General features: G+C 37.3%; 1 protein-coding gene and 1 long non-coding RNA gene across 11 annotated transcripts; one reads left to right on the top strand and one right to left on the bottom strand.

Annotated features, from left to right (window-relative positions):
- Positions 1-14: 14 nt before the first annotated feature.
- On the top strand, positions 15-3,796 carry LOC127428352 (uncharacterized). 2 transcript variants are annotated; one of them, XR_007895087.1, is made up of 3 exons: positions 15-695; positions 1,077-1,246; positions 1,599-3,796. It is a non-coding gene; the product is annotated as an uncharacterized LOC127428352 (long non-coding RNA). The 2 variants fall into 2 exon arrangements; XR_007895086.1 differs by having other exon boundaries at positions 1,077-3,796.
- On the bottom strand, positions 2,521-12,249 carry LOC127428336 (uncharacterized). 9 transcript variants are annotated; one of them, XM_051676664.1, is made up of 4 exons: positions 12,009-12,249; positions 4,367-4,542; positions 3,999-4,074; positions 2,521-3,771 (listed from the first exon to the last, which is right to left on the bottom strand). In XM_051676664.1, exons 1-4 carry the CDS (start codon positions 12,124-12,126, stop codon positions 3,671-3,673), a joined length of 471 nt encoding a protein of 156 aa, XP_051532624.1. In that variant the 5' UTR covers positions 12,127-12,249; the 3' UTR covers positions 2,521-3,670. The 9 variants fall into 9 exon arrangements, 2 of the variants coding, with proteins under 2 accessions (XP_051532624.1, XP_051532625.1); XR_007895079.1 differs by lacking the exon at positions 12,009-12,249 and having other exon boundaries at positions 4,367-9,925; XM_051676665.1 differs by lacking the exon at positions 3,999-4,074.
- Between the last annotated feature and the right edge of the window lie 5,836 nt (positions 12,250-18,085).

Raw genomic sequence — 18,085 nt, 5'->3', positions numbered from 1 at the left:
ACATGACCAAACCGGAAAACTGGTCTCACTACATCCGCTAACCCTAGCTAGTTCTTATTATTCGGATTATTGTTTGCGTTTTATTTTATTTTAATCTTAATATCTGAATGTTAGTGAGAAGAAAATGTCTTTGTCAAAACCGATAAAGTACCAGAAGCGGGAAAATCATAACTGTGATTTCATGCCAATTTTTGCACGATGTCAGGGAAGTTCAACTCCACCGTAAGTTTCCACCACTTCTAAAGGATGAAACGTAAAGAAAAATATGGATACGTAATGTGAGATGTGAGAATTTGGTAATTAAGAGGACCACGACAGTCTGTAGTAGACATTTCGTCTTCACGGATGTCATTCACGGTGGGCGACGACGCTTAAAAGAGAGGGCTGTGCCTGTGTTGTTTGCCTGGAATAACTAATCTCTACCGGTAGCCAGACCAAGCGTCTGGGAGAGAACACAACGGCCAGATGATGAAGTTAACTGAAGAGGAAAACATGAGTGTTGAAGTGTTGATTCAGTGCCACGATTACGATGTCAAACCAGAACCATCAGCTTTGGATATAGCATGTGAGAAAATAGAAGCGCAACAGCAGGTGATAGAAGAACTGCGAAAGAGGCTGGAAGAGGTTACACTGAAACAATCATTTGGCTTGGAGAGGTTTTCAGCATCGGACGATGACATCAGATTCTAAACCAGGTACGTACTGTGTTATATGATATTCATCTTGCATACACCTGTGATAATGACTTTGTTGCAGACCTAGATTGTGTTCACATTCATTCATTCAATAACCTTTATTTATACTGGGTGACCAATGAGAGCAACTCTTTTATAAGGGGAACCCTATGGACACAGGACCATATTAAAGTAAATGAATAAAAGCAAGATTAGATTTACATGAACACACAGAACTACAAATATAACAATGCAGCCTTAAAAAAAATTCAGATCATGCTGCAATTCATTCTAACAGGCCAGTGTACTGCCACAGCCTTTTGGCAAGATCTACCAGGGCTAACATCAATAATGGGGTATGCTTTGAAGATAATAATAAATAATTTTCTTTCACTCTTTTAGATTTGCCAGCTACCATCATCTACATGCATTTTGGAGACAGATTGAACCTGCAACTAGGAGAATTGTGCGTGTTGGTACATGGACATCCACTTCCAGCACAACAGCAGCTCCTGACAAGGCAGCTGATACACCTCGCCAACCATTAGGCATAGCTCACACTACATCATTTGGTAAACACTTAAATTTAAGGTGTCCTTGTTACAGTGTAATTATACAGTCAAGTACTAAGTAATATTAATTAACAACATGTACTTACTATAGGGTAAGGATTAGAATTAGGGTTTGGTTTAGGGTTAGTTGCATGTAATTATTCATAATTTAATGTAATGTGTAAAAAGGACACTGTAAAATAAAGTGTTACCCATCATTTTGTTTTTAAAAACAGCTTGCTGATTAATCGGCACCCAAGACAACACTAATATCTATTTCAATCTAATTAAAAACACATACATACATTTATTATGACCAGGCAATGATTATCATTATTACAACTAAGACTTGTCCCCCATGACTTCCTACCAGAGCTGATGCCTTCCACTGATTGATGAACTGTTCCTTTTCTTGGTGTACCTGTCGCTGGGTCTGAAGGAGAAAGATCTGGGTGATTGCTTCAACATTCATCAGTCCACTGTCAGCAGGATTATCAAAACTTGGGTCAATTTTTTGTATACCTTACTGGGTGCCGTTGGAATATGGATGTCTCCGGAGGAAATTAGAGCCACAATGCTGAGTGTGTTTGGCAAATACTCTGACACCCAAATTATTATTGACTGTACAGAGCTGAGATGTCAGATGCCTTCATCTTTACTCTTACAGAGTAAGATGTTTTCTCAGTATAAATCCCACACTACCCTGAAAGGAATGATTGGTGCATCACCACATGGTGCTGTTACTTTTGTTTCCTCACTGTATTCTGGTTCTGTCAGTGACAAAGAATTGTTCAGGCAATCTGGCATTATCCCTCTTTTGAATAAAGATATGGCTGTAATGGTGGACAAGGGATTCCGAATCGATGACCTAGTGCCCTGCAAAGTTTACAGACCACCATTTCTAACTAAAAAGTCACAGCTGTCTCACGATGAAGTGCTGGTCACTCAGGACATTGCACAGTTAAGGATACATGTAGAGAGAACAATTAGGCGCATCAAAGAGAACAAACTGTTTGACACTGTTATCCCTCTGACCATTGCTGGCAGTATTAACCAGCTTTTTGTGGTAGCCTGCCTTCTAAATATCAAAACAAGCCACTGGTCAAGGCATGGGCCAAATAACCTGTTAATCTGTGTTAACCTCACTGAGCCAGAGATTTGATACAGATTTATGTAGCCATACAAGTTATGTTTTGACTTGTAGTGTTTTTCATTAACTGTCCCCCTCTCTTTTATATCTAGTAAAATGAATGAAATTTGAAAACTTATTTTATACAGTCACAATGAGATATAAATTGTATTTAAAATGTTATTTTTTTATTTGAAATGCTTATTTTTGTCACTGAAAAATAAATCTGTGTGAAAAAACATTTCTCTTTGTTCATTGCAATATATACAGTACAATTACTGTGTAACCTTTTGAAGAACATACTTTTAAATAATCTAAATCATTCAATGAAACATTAAAATTGCCGATAAGAGCTCTCAAAAAAACAAAAACAAAAAATAGGGGAAAAAAAAAATGGTCAAGCAACTAACTTTACAACTCACATTATCCTGCATCAATCATTACATCCTTTTGGAGAAAGATAGGTACTTTTGCATATACACATTAAAATAAAACTGGTCCACCCTCTCTCTGATGGCTGCTGTTACATTCGGGTCAACTTATATATGCTGCACCAGCATGTCATCCTGGGCACAGATCACAAAATCGCACCATTGCAGGCCAGTGATCAACAGTTGACCCTGCACCTGCCAGTAATACGAGTGGCATTCAAGGAGTGCTAAAGTGCCATGCTGCATTTGAAGGTATTTACAGTCCACATAGTTCTTCACATTAGGACACTTTATCTCAACCAGTCCAAATGGTGGCTGTGTGAATGGATCATAAATCAAGCCATCTGGTGAGGCACCAAGCCAAGGGGCATCAGGGTGGATGACGAGGCCACAGGGCGAGTAGTTTACATTTTTCATCCTGCAATACTCCGCTGCTGCCTCAAACTCCATGTCTGCACCTCTTCTCATTTCTGCTGTCTGCCTTGTTCCTTTGAGGATTCTTTCTGCAAGAGACTCTGCAGACCTCACTCCCCTGACAAAACACACCTCTCTAAAACGTGAGGTGATCCTAGGCCTACGGAGCTGATGCCACTCCTGTTCCGCTGCCTGCTCTCATGGCAGCCTCAATCTTATAGGCCATGTCCAGTGTGACGATCAAGCTTTTAAGGTGGAAGTGCTCCTCTTCAGTGCACACATGCACACATTCTGTTTGGTCAAGCCTGTACTCCCCAAGAGGCAGTGGTGGGTAAGGTGAAGGATCTTGGTGCATGTTGACCAACTTCGTGGGCAATATAGGCTGCTAGTAAGAGAGCACACTCCCCTTTTGTGCTAAGCCAAAAGCTGTCTCAACAAGGGTCTTCTCATCACATATGCCCATACTTGCTACTAAAGGTTTCTCCATAATGTCAAAGTCTTTATATGTGTCTCCAATCTGTAGCAAAGAGATGTCAAGTGGGTCCCCAACCAAGCCCTTGTAGAGTGTACTTCTGTAAAAGACAGTAATAGTGAAAATGTGAAAGACAGCAATTGTCATGCACTGACAAGTAAATATGTTGGAGAAACAGTTTTTGTGATAAGTGTACAACAGGGGTATTCAACAATACCACTGAGTGCAGCATGTGATATAGTAATAACATTTACCATACTGCCTATGACCCTGTAGATTGTATAACCTTGCACGATGCAGTAATTACAGTAATAGGAGCTGACTAACTCATTCCTCCTTCCATGAGCCATGTGGGTCTTGGTCTTGTGATGACCATTTTGTTTATTGGCCCAGGTTTCACTCCCTGACAAAAAAAAATAAAAATAATATTATCAACATTAAGAGAAGAAAATAAAAAGAAAAAAATAAATAACACAAAATACTAACTAGTCAGGCAAAGTATGTGACATATTACCTATGACTGCCTATGTCAAAACAATGAGAGCAAAAAAATTTAATAATTCATTGCTGTCCTTCTAAGGTTCCTGATCATTACAAGTTGGACTGTGGCATTGAGAAAACATGCTTCCAATACAGTTGTCTTATTGTTTATATTTTAATATCACTAATACCAGGAGTCACGTCTCAACACTTACAGCTGTTCTGGGCTTGTGCCATTGCTGCTCTGTCTCAGTGCAGGAGTGGACAGGGGGCACAACCTGCACATCAAGCTCTGAATAATGTGCTGTTTGAAACAGCAAAGCAAAAATGTGGTTGCACACGAGCACCGATTTGATACGAGAATGACAGGGTCCGAATCCCGAAGAACAATCTGTACAAAAGTATATGGAGTGAATTTTTTACAAACACTGACATTGATTTGAGCATCAGTCTAGTTAGGTTGCTGGGGCAAGTTTGGCAATGCCATTAATACAATAAATACAATAACAGAATTTGTTAATACTGTGTGTAATAGAGGGATTTTTATTTTGGGAGGCCTGATTATGAATAACATGGAATAATAGGTGGCACTCAAGAATTAAGGATTTACAGTCAGTCAACTATACCCCAGTGACCTCAATATCATCATCTTTTAACAAGTAGACAAACAACAACAAAAGCAATAAACTTGGAACAACTGTGCATGCATTTACCAAGCGTTTCAGGATAACAAAGGGACTTGGTCATGATCACAGATTCATCTATTCTTATTCCAACTCTGAAAGGCTTGATAAAAAACTGTCCCTGAACTGGAAAAGACTGAGAACTTGAACAGAACACCCAAACCATCCCTAACGTTACTCTCAGTCTGTGTGGCTTCTCGCTTTTCCTCATAGACCTGTGACAGGCTGCCCTGATGCTGACAGCACCAGTCAGCCTGTCTTTATTTGATACTGGTGAAAAAATTAACAACATGTTAATGTGATTATGTAGATCCATAGATAAGACTAGGTAGTTTATGTTAGCATTAGCTAGCTAGTGACATATTGTACAGCATTTCCGTTCGGGACTACTACATACCCTCGTAGTCGCATATGTATGAGGAAGCATATAGCTTAAATCCCTTATCCATTTTGGTGGCAGGAGTTTTAGATGTCAACCTGCATATGCAATGGACATCGGTTATGCTCATCTTTGGTAGTTCCTGAAGGCATCTTGAGTAAAACAGCGCCATGTCAGCGTAGAACATACAGAACCGGAAGCGATGCGAGCTGTTTTCTGGAATACGGAAGTTTGTTGCCCATAACCCCCATTGAATCCCCGAATTTTACCCGCGTTAGCTTATCGTCATTCTTCTTCTTGTTTTACGGCGGATTGCAAACACATAAGTGCATTACCACCACCTATCACCCAAATGGACCATTGACACTCTACATACAATCACCCTTAATTCTTAAACATGCATAGAGGCTGAGGATTCATCCGGCGCTGCGTGTTCAGCTCATCCGTTCCCACACTCAGCCCCCATGGAGGGGTAAAATAAATGAAAAAAAAAATAAATAAAATAATTCTTTACCTACATACTTTTATACGATTGTCCAAACCTGTTCTTCCCAAATATTGTAACAATAATGGTGTTATGTTTCTACCTGGATTTAGTAAATTTTTAATTGTAAACTGCTCACCCTTATTTACTAGTCATCCTTCCACCAGTATATTTCCTACAGTGCATTATAACATGCTCAGCTGTTTCATTAACACCACATACCTCACATAGACCTGTTGGATGTTTGCCTACTAAATGCATTGTACTGTACAACCTTGTATGCCCCAATCTTAATCTTGTAATTATGTTCTCCTCAAATCTGCTCTCACCTGATACTCTTCCCTTACCCACTACTGACTGTATGAGATACAAATGTCTACCTTTTGTGTCAGTGTCCCAATACTGTTGCCATAATTTCAGAATATACTTTCTGATTATTGACTTTATTTCTGACCTACTAAAAGAAATCTGGTTATCAACTATCTCTCGCTCTATGGCCTTTTTTGCTAAAACATCTGCCTCTTAATTACCTCTCAACCCAATATGAGCCGGAACCCACAAAAACTGTACCTTTATACTATTTTGCTTAAGTGAATATATTTCTTGAATAATCTCTATTATCATATCTTGTCTTGTTTCTGACTTCTGCTCATTCAGACTTATTAGAGCTGAACTAGAATCTGAGCATATTATTGCCTTATACACTTTTAACTTTGGAATTATGAATGCAGCACCCACATGACCTGTTTTTGGATCTTTTGAAGCATCTGTGTAAATGTATCTTGACCCCACATACTCCCTTTCATCATATACCTCAGCTTCATATGGACCTTCCTTTTGCCTTCTTTCTAATACATTTAGATCAACTTCTGATTGGGGCATAACCCACAATGGCACTGAAGATAAAGTAATTATTGGAGCATATCTAAATTCTTCCAGTCTCATACCTTTTACTAATTTCCCCACACTCCATCCAAAACTACTGCACTCTTTCTTCTCATATTCCCAACTAGGCATCAGTACCTTTTTTTGTAGGGTGATTCCAACTCTGACCTCTTAGATTTACCCAATAAGACGCCATTAATTGTTGTCTTCTTATCTGCAAAGGCATTTCACCCATCTCTACTTGAAGAGCTGAAACTGGAGAAGTCAAATATGCTCCGCAAAAAATTCTTAGGGCTTGAGACTGAATTCTATCCAATTTAATTAAATGAGATTTATTTGCAGAACCATATACTATGTAACCATAATCCAGTATAGATCTTATCATGGATGTATATATGGTTTTTAAAGCCAACCTATCTGCTCCCCATTCCTGTCCTGAAATACACCTCATTACATTCACTACTTGCTTACATCTTCCCACCATCTTTTCTATATGCGCTTTCCAGGTTAATCTGCTATCAAACCATATTCCTAGAAATCTTATTATATTTACACGTTCCAGTTCTTGTTTATATAATTTTAATTTAACATCCACCTTCCTCTCCATATTTGTAAAAGTATTATTTGTGTCTTTTCCACTGAAAACTTGAATCCATTTTCCCCTGACCACTTTTCTACTTCATTTAACACAGATTGCATTTTCTTTATATTATATTCTATATTCTTTCCTTTAAACCAGAGAGCCCCATCATCAGCAAACAATGATTTCCCCATACTTATATGTATCCTTGAGAAAACATCATTAATCATGATGATAAATAAAAGTGGACTTATTACACTGCCCTGGGGTGTTCCATTATCAATCACAACACTAGAGGATATAGCTCCGCCAACCTTCACCCTAATTCTTCACCCGATTAAAAACTCTTTAACCCAGTTATACATTCTTCCTTTTATATTCATCTTTCCTAGCTTTATTAATAATCCCTTCTTCCACAACATATCATACGCCTTTTCTATATTGAAGAAAACAGCGATGACACTTTCCTTATTTATAAATGCCTTCCTTATATCAGCTTCTAAAGATATTATTGGATTCAAAGTCCCTCTTCCACACCTAAACCCACTTTGATACGGAGAAAAACAGCTCCCTTTTTCCAAATGATATCAATCTATCAGTTATCATTCTCTCCATTACCTTGCATAAATGAGAGGTTAGAGTTATTGGATGATAATTTATAGCATTACTTGGATCTTTCCCTGGCTTTTTAATGGGTGTAATTAATGCTTCCTTCCAACTTTGAGGAAGTATACCTTCTATCTATATTCTATTATAAAATGCTAAAATTGCCTTTATAGAAACTTCACTAAAATAATTCATCATACAATAACTAACTCCATCCAAACCTGGAGTAGATAGTTTCATTCTTCTCACTGCCCTCTTTAATTCACTCATAGAGAATGGGACATCCAACAGATGATTAACGGTCTCTTTTTCCGCCATAAAATCTGGATACTCTTTCAACACATCCTCTCTTATTTCCTTACTCTGCTCAAATTTTCTGAACTATTTACTTTAATAAACACCTTTAGAAACATTTCCACTTTCTCTCCATCCTCCACAGCTGTTTCTTCATTCATGCTTAAAACTGGATATCCATTATTCTTTTGAATTCCCTTCATTTTCTTAATCATGCCCCACACCTCCTCTACTGATGTATTCTTCCCTATTTCACTACTATATGACATCCAATCCACCTTCTTGGCTTTCCTTACTGTACTTCTTACTACTGCTTGTGCTTGTTTATACTCTATCAAATCTTGAAAATTATGAGATTTCCTGACTCTCCTAAATGCTTTCCTTTTCCTTCTTATAGCACATGCACACTCTTCATTCCACCAGGGCACTATCTTAATATTTCTACCCACTTTCCTTTTTGGTATATACTTATTTGCTGCTATTTGAATTGCTTGTACTATTTCTCTGCTGATCATCTCTACCGATCTATCTGTTTCTATTATAATGTTCTTTAATCCCTCTTCACTCAAACTCATAAATTCTTCCCAACTCGCTTTATCATACCTCCATTTACCCATATTTCCTTGATTCACATCACTTCTTCCTGTATTTACTCTTACTGATGTTAATATTGGATAGTGATCACTTCCTATTGTGTCTTGTTGCATTATTTCCCATTCAGTACTCCCTGCAATGGAGTCAGATATCAATGTTAAATCTAATACGGATTCTTTTCCTGTATTCACATTTACCCTTGTATAAACCCCATCATTCAAACACACCAAGTTCCTAATTTCCATCAGATCTTCCACCACCAGTCCATTACCATCTGTCATTAAACCTCCCCATAACGTACTCTGTGCACTGAAGTCCCCGCACCAAATCACCCTCTCCCCATTTTGGCCCTCTATTTGTTCTAAATCATTCAACATTAATTTCCTACAAGGATAATAAAAGTTTATTATTACATAGTTTATTCCACTCACCCACACCCTCCACTACCACATACTCTTTTGTTATACCTTTACCTAATATTCTAAAATGTCGACCTTCCTTGATCAGAGTAATACACCCTCCACCATTACCCTCCTCACGATCTCTTCTCTCAATCACCTTTTATAACAAAATCATATTGGGGTTTAAGCCACGTCTCTTGTATACATAACAGATCAGGCTTAATTTCCATCTCATTAATAATGCTTTTAAACTCCAATCCATTAGCCACAAGACTTCTCGCATTCCATTGTAATATTAAAATCATCACTCTTATCCAAACCAAGCTTCCTGATTTGACTGTGTCTCAGTCACCAGCCCATCCCTAATCATTACCCATGATATACCTTTTACTCCTAAGAATCTCTCTGCTGCCCTGACTATAATTTGAATCTTAATTGTCTTCTTTTCTGTTTGCGCAGTACATTACTTCAGCTATGAACAGCAAGAAATTTACTTTATTCACAATCATCGTATCCTCTGTGGTTCTACCCTCCATCTCTGAATTTAACTCATTCCTCCCCTCCATTTGCACATCTCTCTCTTTTCCTTTCTCTTTATTCTTTGCATCAACCATTTTTATTGCTTCTGCATATGTAATGTTCTTCTCAGCTCTCTCATTCTGCACTTCAACAGCTCTCTTCCTCACCTCACATCCCCCAAACGCAACACTGTGTTCTCCTCCACAGTTACAACACTTGAGCCCCGCTCCTTCACATTTGCCATAATCATGTCCCCCAATCCCAACCCCCACATCTTTTCTTAGACTTACACATTATAGCCACATGCCCATACTTTTGGCAATTATAGCATCTTAAAGGAGGCGGCATACAGGTGCATCTCAATAAATTAGAATGTCGTGGAAAAGTTCATTTATTTCAGTAATTCAACTCAAATTGTGAAACTCATGTATTAAATAAATTCAATGCACACAGACTGAAGTAGTTTAAGTCTTTGGTTCTTTTAATTGTGATGATTTTGGCTCGCATTTAACAAAAACCCACCAATTCACTATCTCAAAAAATTAGAATATAGTGACATGCCAATCAGCTAATCAACTCAAAACACCTGCAAAGGTTTCCTGAGCCTTCAAAATGGTCTCTCAGTTTGGTTCACTAGGCTACACAATCATGGGGAAGACTGCTGATCTGACAGTTGTCCAGAAGACAATCATTGACACCCTTCACAAGGAGGGTAAGCCACAAACATTCATTGCCAAAGAAGCTGGCTGTTCACAGAGTGCTGTATCCAAGCATGTTAACAGAAAGTTGAGTGGAAGGAAAAAGTGTGGAAGAAAAAGATGCACAAACAACCGAGAGAACCGCAGCCTTATGAAGATTGTCAAGCAAAATCGATTCAAGAATTTGGGTGAACTTCACAAGGAATGGACTGAGGCTGGGGTCAATGCATTAAGAGCCGCCACACACAGACGTGTCAAGGAATTTGGCTACAGTTGTCGTATTCCTCTTGTTAAGCCACTCCTGAACCACAGACAATGTCAGAGGCGTCTTACCTGGGCTAAGGAGAAGAAGAACTGGACTGTGGTCCAAAGTCCTCTTTTCAGATGAGAGCAAGTTTTGTATTTAATTTGGAAACCAAGGTCCTAGAGTCTGGAGGAAGGGTGGAGAAGCTCATAGCCCAAGTTGCTTGAAGTCCAGTGTTACGTTTCCACAGTCTGTGATGATTTGGGGTGCAATGTCATCTGCTGGTGTTGGTCCATTGTGTTTTTTGAAAACCAAAGTCACTGCACCCATTTACCATGAAATTTGGGAGCACTTCATGCTTCCTTCTGCTGACCAGCTTTTTAAAGATGCTGATTTCATTTTCCAGCAGGATTTGGCACCTGCCCACACTGCCAAAAGCACCAAAAGTTGGTTAAATGACCATGGTGTTGGTGTGCTTGACTGGCCAGCAAACTCACCAGACCTGAACCCCATAGAGAATCTGTGGGGTATTGTCAAGAGGAAAATGAGAAACAAGAGACCAAAAAATGCAGATGAGCTGAAGGCCACTGTCAAAGAAACCTGGGCTTCCATACCACCTCAGCAGTGCCACAAACTGATCACCTCCATGCCACGCCGAATTGAGGCAGTAATTAAAGCAAAAGGAGCCCCTACCAAGTATTGAGTACATATACAGTAAATGAACATACTTTCCAGAAGGCCAACAATTCACTAAAAATGTTTTTTTTATTGGTCTTATGATGTATTCTAATTTGTTGAGAGTGAATTGGTGGGTTTTTGTTAAATGTGAGCCAAAATCATCACAATTAAAAGAACCAAAGACTTAAACTACTTCAGTCTGTGTGCATTGAATTTATTTAATACACGAGTTTCACAATTTGAGTTGAATTACTGAAATAAATGAACTTTTCCATGACATTCTAATTTATTGAGATGCACCTGTATATGGTCTCACTATGTAACTGATAAATCCAAGTTTGACCTTTTCCGGCAAAATAACTCCATCAAATCTAAGCTCAACTGAGAGACTGTCTATTATATTGCCTTCTCTATTCATAAACAATCGTCTAGCACCAACTATATGCCCTCCATTTATGTTATTCTTAAGCTCTTCCACAGACACTCCTAATGGCACACCAGATATATTACTCCACTTACCCACTGCCTCTGACCTACAAGTTTGCTACTCACCACATCCTGTTTGCACATTACTTTGATTTCCATCACTTTCCTTTTTTGTTCTTCATTGTTACATACTACCATCACATCTCCATTCTTTAACACTCTTGCAAGCTTAATCTGTCCAACTACTTTCCTCAACTCTTACGTTAATGCAATTGGACTTACCTTTTGTATTCCACCTTCCTCTTTAAATTTCAGTATTACCTTCAACTCATCCAATTTTAATTCCTCACTTCTTGTTCATTTCCACTCTCCCCAGAGCTTCTTACCTCCCTTTTCTGCTGATTTTTCTTTCTTTTTTTGAGCTTGCATCTTCCTTCGTATCTCTGTTTCTCTCATCTCTTGTCCTACCAACATCCATTTGATCATCCTCCTCATCTGTTTCATAAACACTAACTAGTGTTTCGTCCATTTTTCGATATTTTGTCATTATTGCGTTCGCCGCCTCCCTTACAACTCACTCTGGAGGACTTGACGTTCTTTCCATCTACCGCGCTTTCTATCGATGAACCCTCCCCCCGAACGTTCTTCTTCGTTTTTTGGCAGGTTGCAAACAACTTTTAAAGGTGCATACCGCCACCTACTGTACAAGAGTGTGTATCACCATGTCACTTAGCTCAGTCTATTATTAAATCTTGTGCTTTTTAAAAAGGTAAAAAGTGCCCTCCTGATCTCTCTTATCCCTTCTTCCTCCCCTTCTGTCCCCAATACCCCTTTTAGATCCCACGCCCGTCCTGTTTCTCTTACTTTGTCATGTAAGTTCCTTCTATCAGATTCATATATGGTACAATGCATAATGACATGTTCTACATTTTCTTTATCTCCACAGTTAGCACACTTATTACTATTTATTTTCCCTAGAACAGCCAACGTACTATTTAATCCTGTGTGATCTAATCTGAGTCTTGTTATTATTGTTTCCTCTCTTCTGTTCTTTTCTTTATATATCTTTGTTTTAACTGATTTTTGAATTTAATAATATCTGCTTCCTTTCAGATAATCATCCCACTTTTTCTGCCAAATCTCCATTCCTTTATTCTTAATCAGGGCTTTCCCTTCTCCTTTTCCTAATGTAATTGATATCGAGATTTCCTTTTGTAAAGCTTTTTTTGCAAGCAAGTCAGCACCCTCATTTCCTTTCAGTCCCTCGTGAGCTGGCACCCAACAAAACTGCACATCAGTATCATCTCTATGGATCCTATACAAATTTTGTAATAGTTCTATGATAAGATCTTCTCTATCACTTTTCCTCGATTGGATCCTTAACAAAACAGCGATTGAATCAGTGCAAATAACCACCCTATCCGGTTTAACCTCTTCAACCCATTGTAACCCTATTATGACTGCCACTAATTCTGCTGTATACACTGATGATTAATCGGAAAGTCTTTTAGCTATGGTTATTTTAAATTCAGGGATGTATACACCAATTCCCACACTCCCTTGCTTATTCTTTGACCCATCTGTGTACATTTTAAGGTAGATCAAATAGTTATTTCTTACATATAAACTTGCTTTGTTACCCACTTAATTCGTTTGCCATTCTCTTTTCTTCTCTAATATATTAATATCTATTTGATGCTGGATAAAGCCATGGTGAAATATTACTAATTGGGGTAGTCCTAGTGAACTCTATAGCCTCCAAGCCATATTCACAAGCTCTACTTTTCGATGTCCATCCAAATCCACTTCTCTAAAAATTTGTCATATTCCCAACAATTCTGAATTGTTATTTTTGTGGGGTTTTCCTCTCCACATCCTTTTAACCTAATCCAGTATGTAATTGATAATTTTGGTATTTCACCTGCTTCTATTAGGACAGCATTAATGGGGGTTGTCTTTATGGCTCATATTCATAGCCGTAGAGCTCTATAATGTAATCTGTCTATATTTAGTAGTAATGTCTTAGCTGCTGCTCCAGACTATACATCCATAATCAATTGTTGATCTCATAATAGCTCTGTATATATCAATTATTGACTGCTTATCAGCCCCCCCCCCCCCCCCCCCCCCATCATATCCAGCCACTTCTCTTAGTAAATGTATTACTTTCTAGCATTTTGATTCTATATGTTTAACATGCACTTTCCAAGTGTATTCATAATCTAGCCATAGTCCTAAGTACTTAAACTCAGACACTCTCTCCATTGGCTTCCCATATAGTGTCAGCTTCTCAACATCAATCTTTTGCTTATTTGTAAATATCATAAAGCAGGATTTACTCATTGACAGCTTAAACCCCCATTTATATGTCCATTTTCCCACTATCTTTATTGCTTCTCTTAATTTTCCTATTACATATTTCACATTTCTTCCCCCTATCCATATAGCCCCATCATCTGCATATAATGCAGATTTCCCCCTGAACGTTGCCCTTGTTGTTCAAATTTATTGGAAGGTTCACACGTTTAGAGTCACTTCTAAAGTGTCCCAAAATCTGAAATGGCTTGTCCAGTAACGTTCAAGATGTATTTCTTTTATCGTTGCTTTTATTTAATTGTATAACTATTAAATCAATTATGCACAGTATTAATATATATTTTAAATGTTACATAACTAAGAAAAGTAAGTATATGTAAAATGACATTGAATAATTTAATTTATAATCATACAAAACTGTATTGTACTGCCATTTTACATTGTTTAAAAATGTATTTACAGTATTAAACTAGAATTTAACAGTTTCATACATTAAATAAAATATAAATATTTGTGAAATTATGATACATTTGTTTATGTATTTTAACAGTCTTTTTATGTAGAAAAAAAACAAGATTTTCCTTAAAAAAAAAAAAAAAAAGGAAATTTTTTAGTTATTCACAGTTACAGGTTTTCCATGTTATTCTACATTAGACATGTAAATTCATAGTCTATTTCTGTAAATTTTCTGTACTTTAAAAATACAGGGAAAAAACCTGTAAAATAAACAGTAAAAATCCCGTAAAATTACAGAATTTTTTTTACAGTGTAGGCTATTATTAATAATAAAATGCAGGCGACAGCGCGCAACAGAGGTCTGCAACCCGACCCTGGCCCGACGGGACACGAGAACCCGACTGGTTTCGGGCCGGGTTCGGATCAGTTTTTCAAGTAGGACTTCGGGTTCGGGTTTGTATGAATGAAAAAATAAACAGGCTTACAGAAATTGTTTCGCGCACGCGCTCTCACTCACTGACACACGCGAACGGACGAGTTAGGGGCCGTTCACACCAAACGTGTTCGCGCGTCTGTTCTGTTTTCCCATTGTTTTCCTATGTAAACACATGCTGGACGAATGTCTTTGACATTTACACCGCGTCTCGCTTTTTCTTCAGCATCTCGCACAGGACGGGCACATTTAAACTCCATGACAAGTTAAAAAGAACTTCAAATGGTCAAAAACGCATAGTGAGACACCTGCGCTCTGTTTCATTCTTTGCGCTGCGTCTAGATTGTTTTTAGCGCAGTTGTCACAAAGATTCAACATTCTAAACAAGTTCAGGCTGCATAAAGGGGACTGTTGCATTGTTTCATTTTATTCCATATTGTTCTGCACCAACTGAAGTTTCAGCAAATAAACGGTTAAGTCAATACTTTTCCCCCCTTTTGCTCTAGTGTACTAAGGGGCTGCTGTGCCTTCTTAAAACTGTGTATGTTTACTGTTTCAGTGTTATGAATGTTGCCTGTATGCTTACATAAAATACAGCCTATTGCAACAGTACTTGCTAGGAGAAGAATTTAGATAGTAAGCGATTTCGGGTTCGGGTCAGTATCATTCGGGCTGGGTAGGGTTGGGCCACACGGTCTGGGGTACGGGTCGGGTTTCATGTTAAGGCCCGTGCAGACCTCTAGCGCGCAAGAGCTCATTTTGCCGCAGGCTACAGTTGTAACTCGTGCATGCGGTAAAGTAACTTCTGAGCTCCCGTTTGTTAGCTGTGATGAGAATAGGTTAAGGGTTATAAGGGTTAACACAGGTCGTTTAAAATATTACCATAGCATAAATCTTAAATATATGCTGGAATGTGAATCATGAGATACTACAGTATAAATCCTTGCAGATTGTGAAAAAGTCCTCATCTCTCTCTTCTTTACTTTTCCTTTTCTTTCAAAAGGTTAACCATAACAATATTGATGAAGAAAATGTTATTGCTCAGAAGTTGCTCTTTCATAGCTCATGACCACTGTTGGGTGTAATCTGATTAAAGTAATTAGTTACTGTAATATAATTAGATTTATCCATTAAAACTATTGTAATCAGATGCATTTCAGAGTTTTGTAGTATGATTATATACTGACTTTTTATTAAGTTAGTTACTTAAGTTCATTACATGGGTTACAAATATTTCTAAAATAATATCATTTATGTAGAAAACATTTAAAATGTGAATTATGTTAATATGTACGTCTGTTTGCATTTCTATGCCAGCTGAAGAGTGTGGCGCCCCATACCAAATCATTGTAAAGTAGAAACGCATGGTGCTGAGTTCATTGTGTGCAACGTATACACAGTGGAAATAGAGGCATTATTTGGAAGTATTTTTTATTTTTTTATTCTGTGAAAGTGTTTTAGAAAGTAACATAAAAGAAATTGGTATTGTGTGAGGGGCTATAATACTTTAGAACAATACCAAGGACAAATTATCAAAAAGAGTCCCACTTTACCTGTAGAATTCACCCTGTGCAAATGCACGTCCACTTACTTTCATCCCCCAGTAGTCCGCCTGCAGCCCCTACACGGTGTACTATAGAATCCATAACTCACTTCACATCAACATGCCCTGCAAGTGCAGTGCAAGACATTTTCCCATTGCCTCAGAGTGCATTCTGTGGATACAGATTATGATGTTTTGTCAGCTGGTTATGTGGTGAAGAGAGGCAGGCAGATTAAAGCATTTTCTATTTACTTAATCCACCATTAATCTCATGACACTTTATGGAACCTGTGTGTGTGTGCGTGTGTGTGTGTAAGATGGTAATGGATATTTTAAGTACTTCAGAAGTAGAAGAATACATTGCAAATATAACACAGACACAGTCATTTATTTGATGTACATATAGGCAACCCAAATACCCAGCTGTACATTTAAACATGAATCCAAACCTCCACAATGCTCTGTTGTTTTGAAACACCGGCAAAAGCTTTGACTGCCCTGTCTCTTAACAGCTGACAGATTTATGAAACTACACATTTTACAAACACCCCTCTTTGAGGTTGTGGGTAGTTGCTTTATGAAGTGACTAAATAATGTTTAATGTCTAACCCTAAAATGCCAAAATATTTCAGTAAAGGGGTAGCTGTAGGGTTAGGGTAAGGATATAACAAATGTCATTTACATAGTAATAAATCAATAGAAGTCAATGGTAAGAATGTAAATGTTGTGGTATACTGAACTACTGTTAATGTGTCTGTACATTTCAAATTCATGTGTAATAGCAGGCAATTGATTTATTCATTAAACAGTTAAATGAAACATATAATTGTAACACTATCATATTAATTGAAGATTTGAAAATAAGTTTTGTCACGTATAGCAAACTTAGCAAATATATTTTTATTTCTTAAACCATAGTTGAACTGATGAACATTCATATTGAGGGAGAATTATTATAAACATTAATTTATAAACTTACAGGCATTATAATACATTAATAATGTCACATCTGTCCAAGTACATTCATTCATTAGTTTGGTTTTCACTATGACAAGGACAGTGTTTTTTTTTAATGATTTTTATGCACTGATTATTGTTTTGCATGTTTCATTGTATTTGCATTTTGTACACTTTTTAAATCTAATTATACTATTGAATTGAACTCTCATGTATTTTGCACTATTTGTTATTTGTCTTTTAATAAATCATTTAGGTGCTGCATCCAAAGTAAGATAAATGCCTGTGCAGAATTTTAACATGTTGATTATAAATGGGCAATGAGATATATGTATATTTTCTGGTACAGTGTCAGTGTCTCAAAGATTTTGTGCTTTTTTAATGACTGAACTAACAACTAGTATAAGAGCACTTTGGGGTTTCCATTGCAATTTTTCAAATACCCCCATCTGTTTCTAAGTGTCCATAAAAACATGACAGAATAGATTTTTTTTAAGGCTGATTGAATGGTAAAGATTTTTTGAAGCTTAAACATCACATGAAATTACTTCCTATCAATATATAACAAAATGTGATCAATTACAGTATATCCACAAATACATACATACACAAGATATCTTAATAATAAACAAATTTAGGTAACACTTTATAATAATGTTCCATTAGTTAACATTGGTTTTCAACATATACTAATACATTTTCATATTCAAAAGTTGTATATGTTAACATTAGTTAATGCATCATGAACTAACAATGAA

The sequence above is a fragment of the Myxocyprinus asiaticus genome, chromosome 37 (genome assembly GCF_019703515.2).
Source record: "Myxocyprinus asiaticus isolate MX2 ecotype Aquarium Trade chromosome 37, UBuf_Myxa_2, whole genome shotgun sequence".
In the NCBI taxonomy this organism is placed as follows: Eukaryota; Metazoa; Chordata; class Actinopteri; order Cypriniformes; family Catostomidae; genus Myxocyprinus; species Myxocyprinus asiaticus.
Note: the sequence above shows the minus strand (reverse complement) of the source record. Positions and strands in the feature narration are given on the sequence as shown.

Bases quoted from the DNA above. Each gene is read 5' to 3' on its own strand.
- LOC127428336 (XM_051676664.1), bottom strand. From the start codon at position 12,126: ATGAAACAGATGAGGAGGATGATCAAATGGATGTTGGTAGGACAAGAG. The intron at 4,543-12,008 runs GTAAGAAGCTCT...ACTTTTGTACAG, and splicing joins AAAATCAGCAGAAAAGGGAG to ATTGTTCTTCGGGATTCGGA. The intron at 3,772-3,998 runs GTTAGTCAGCTC...TGTCTTTTACAG, and splicing joins GCTCATGGAAGGAGGAATGA to AAGTACACTCTACAAGGGCT.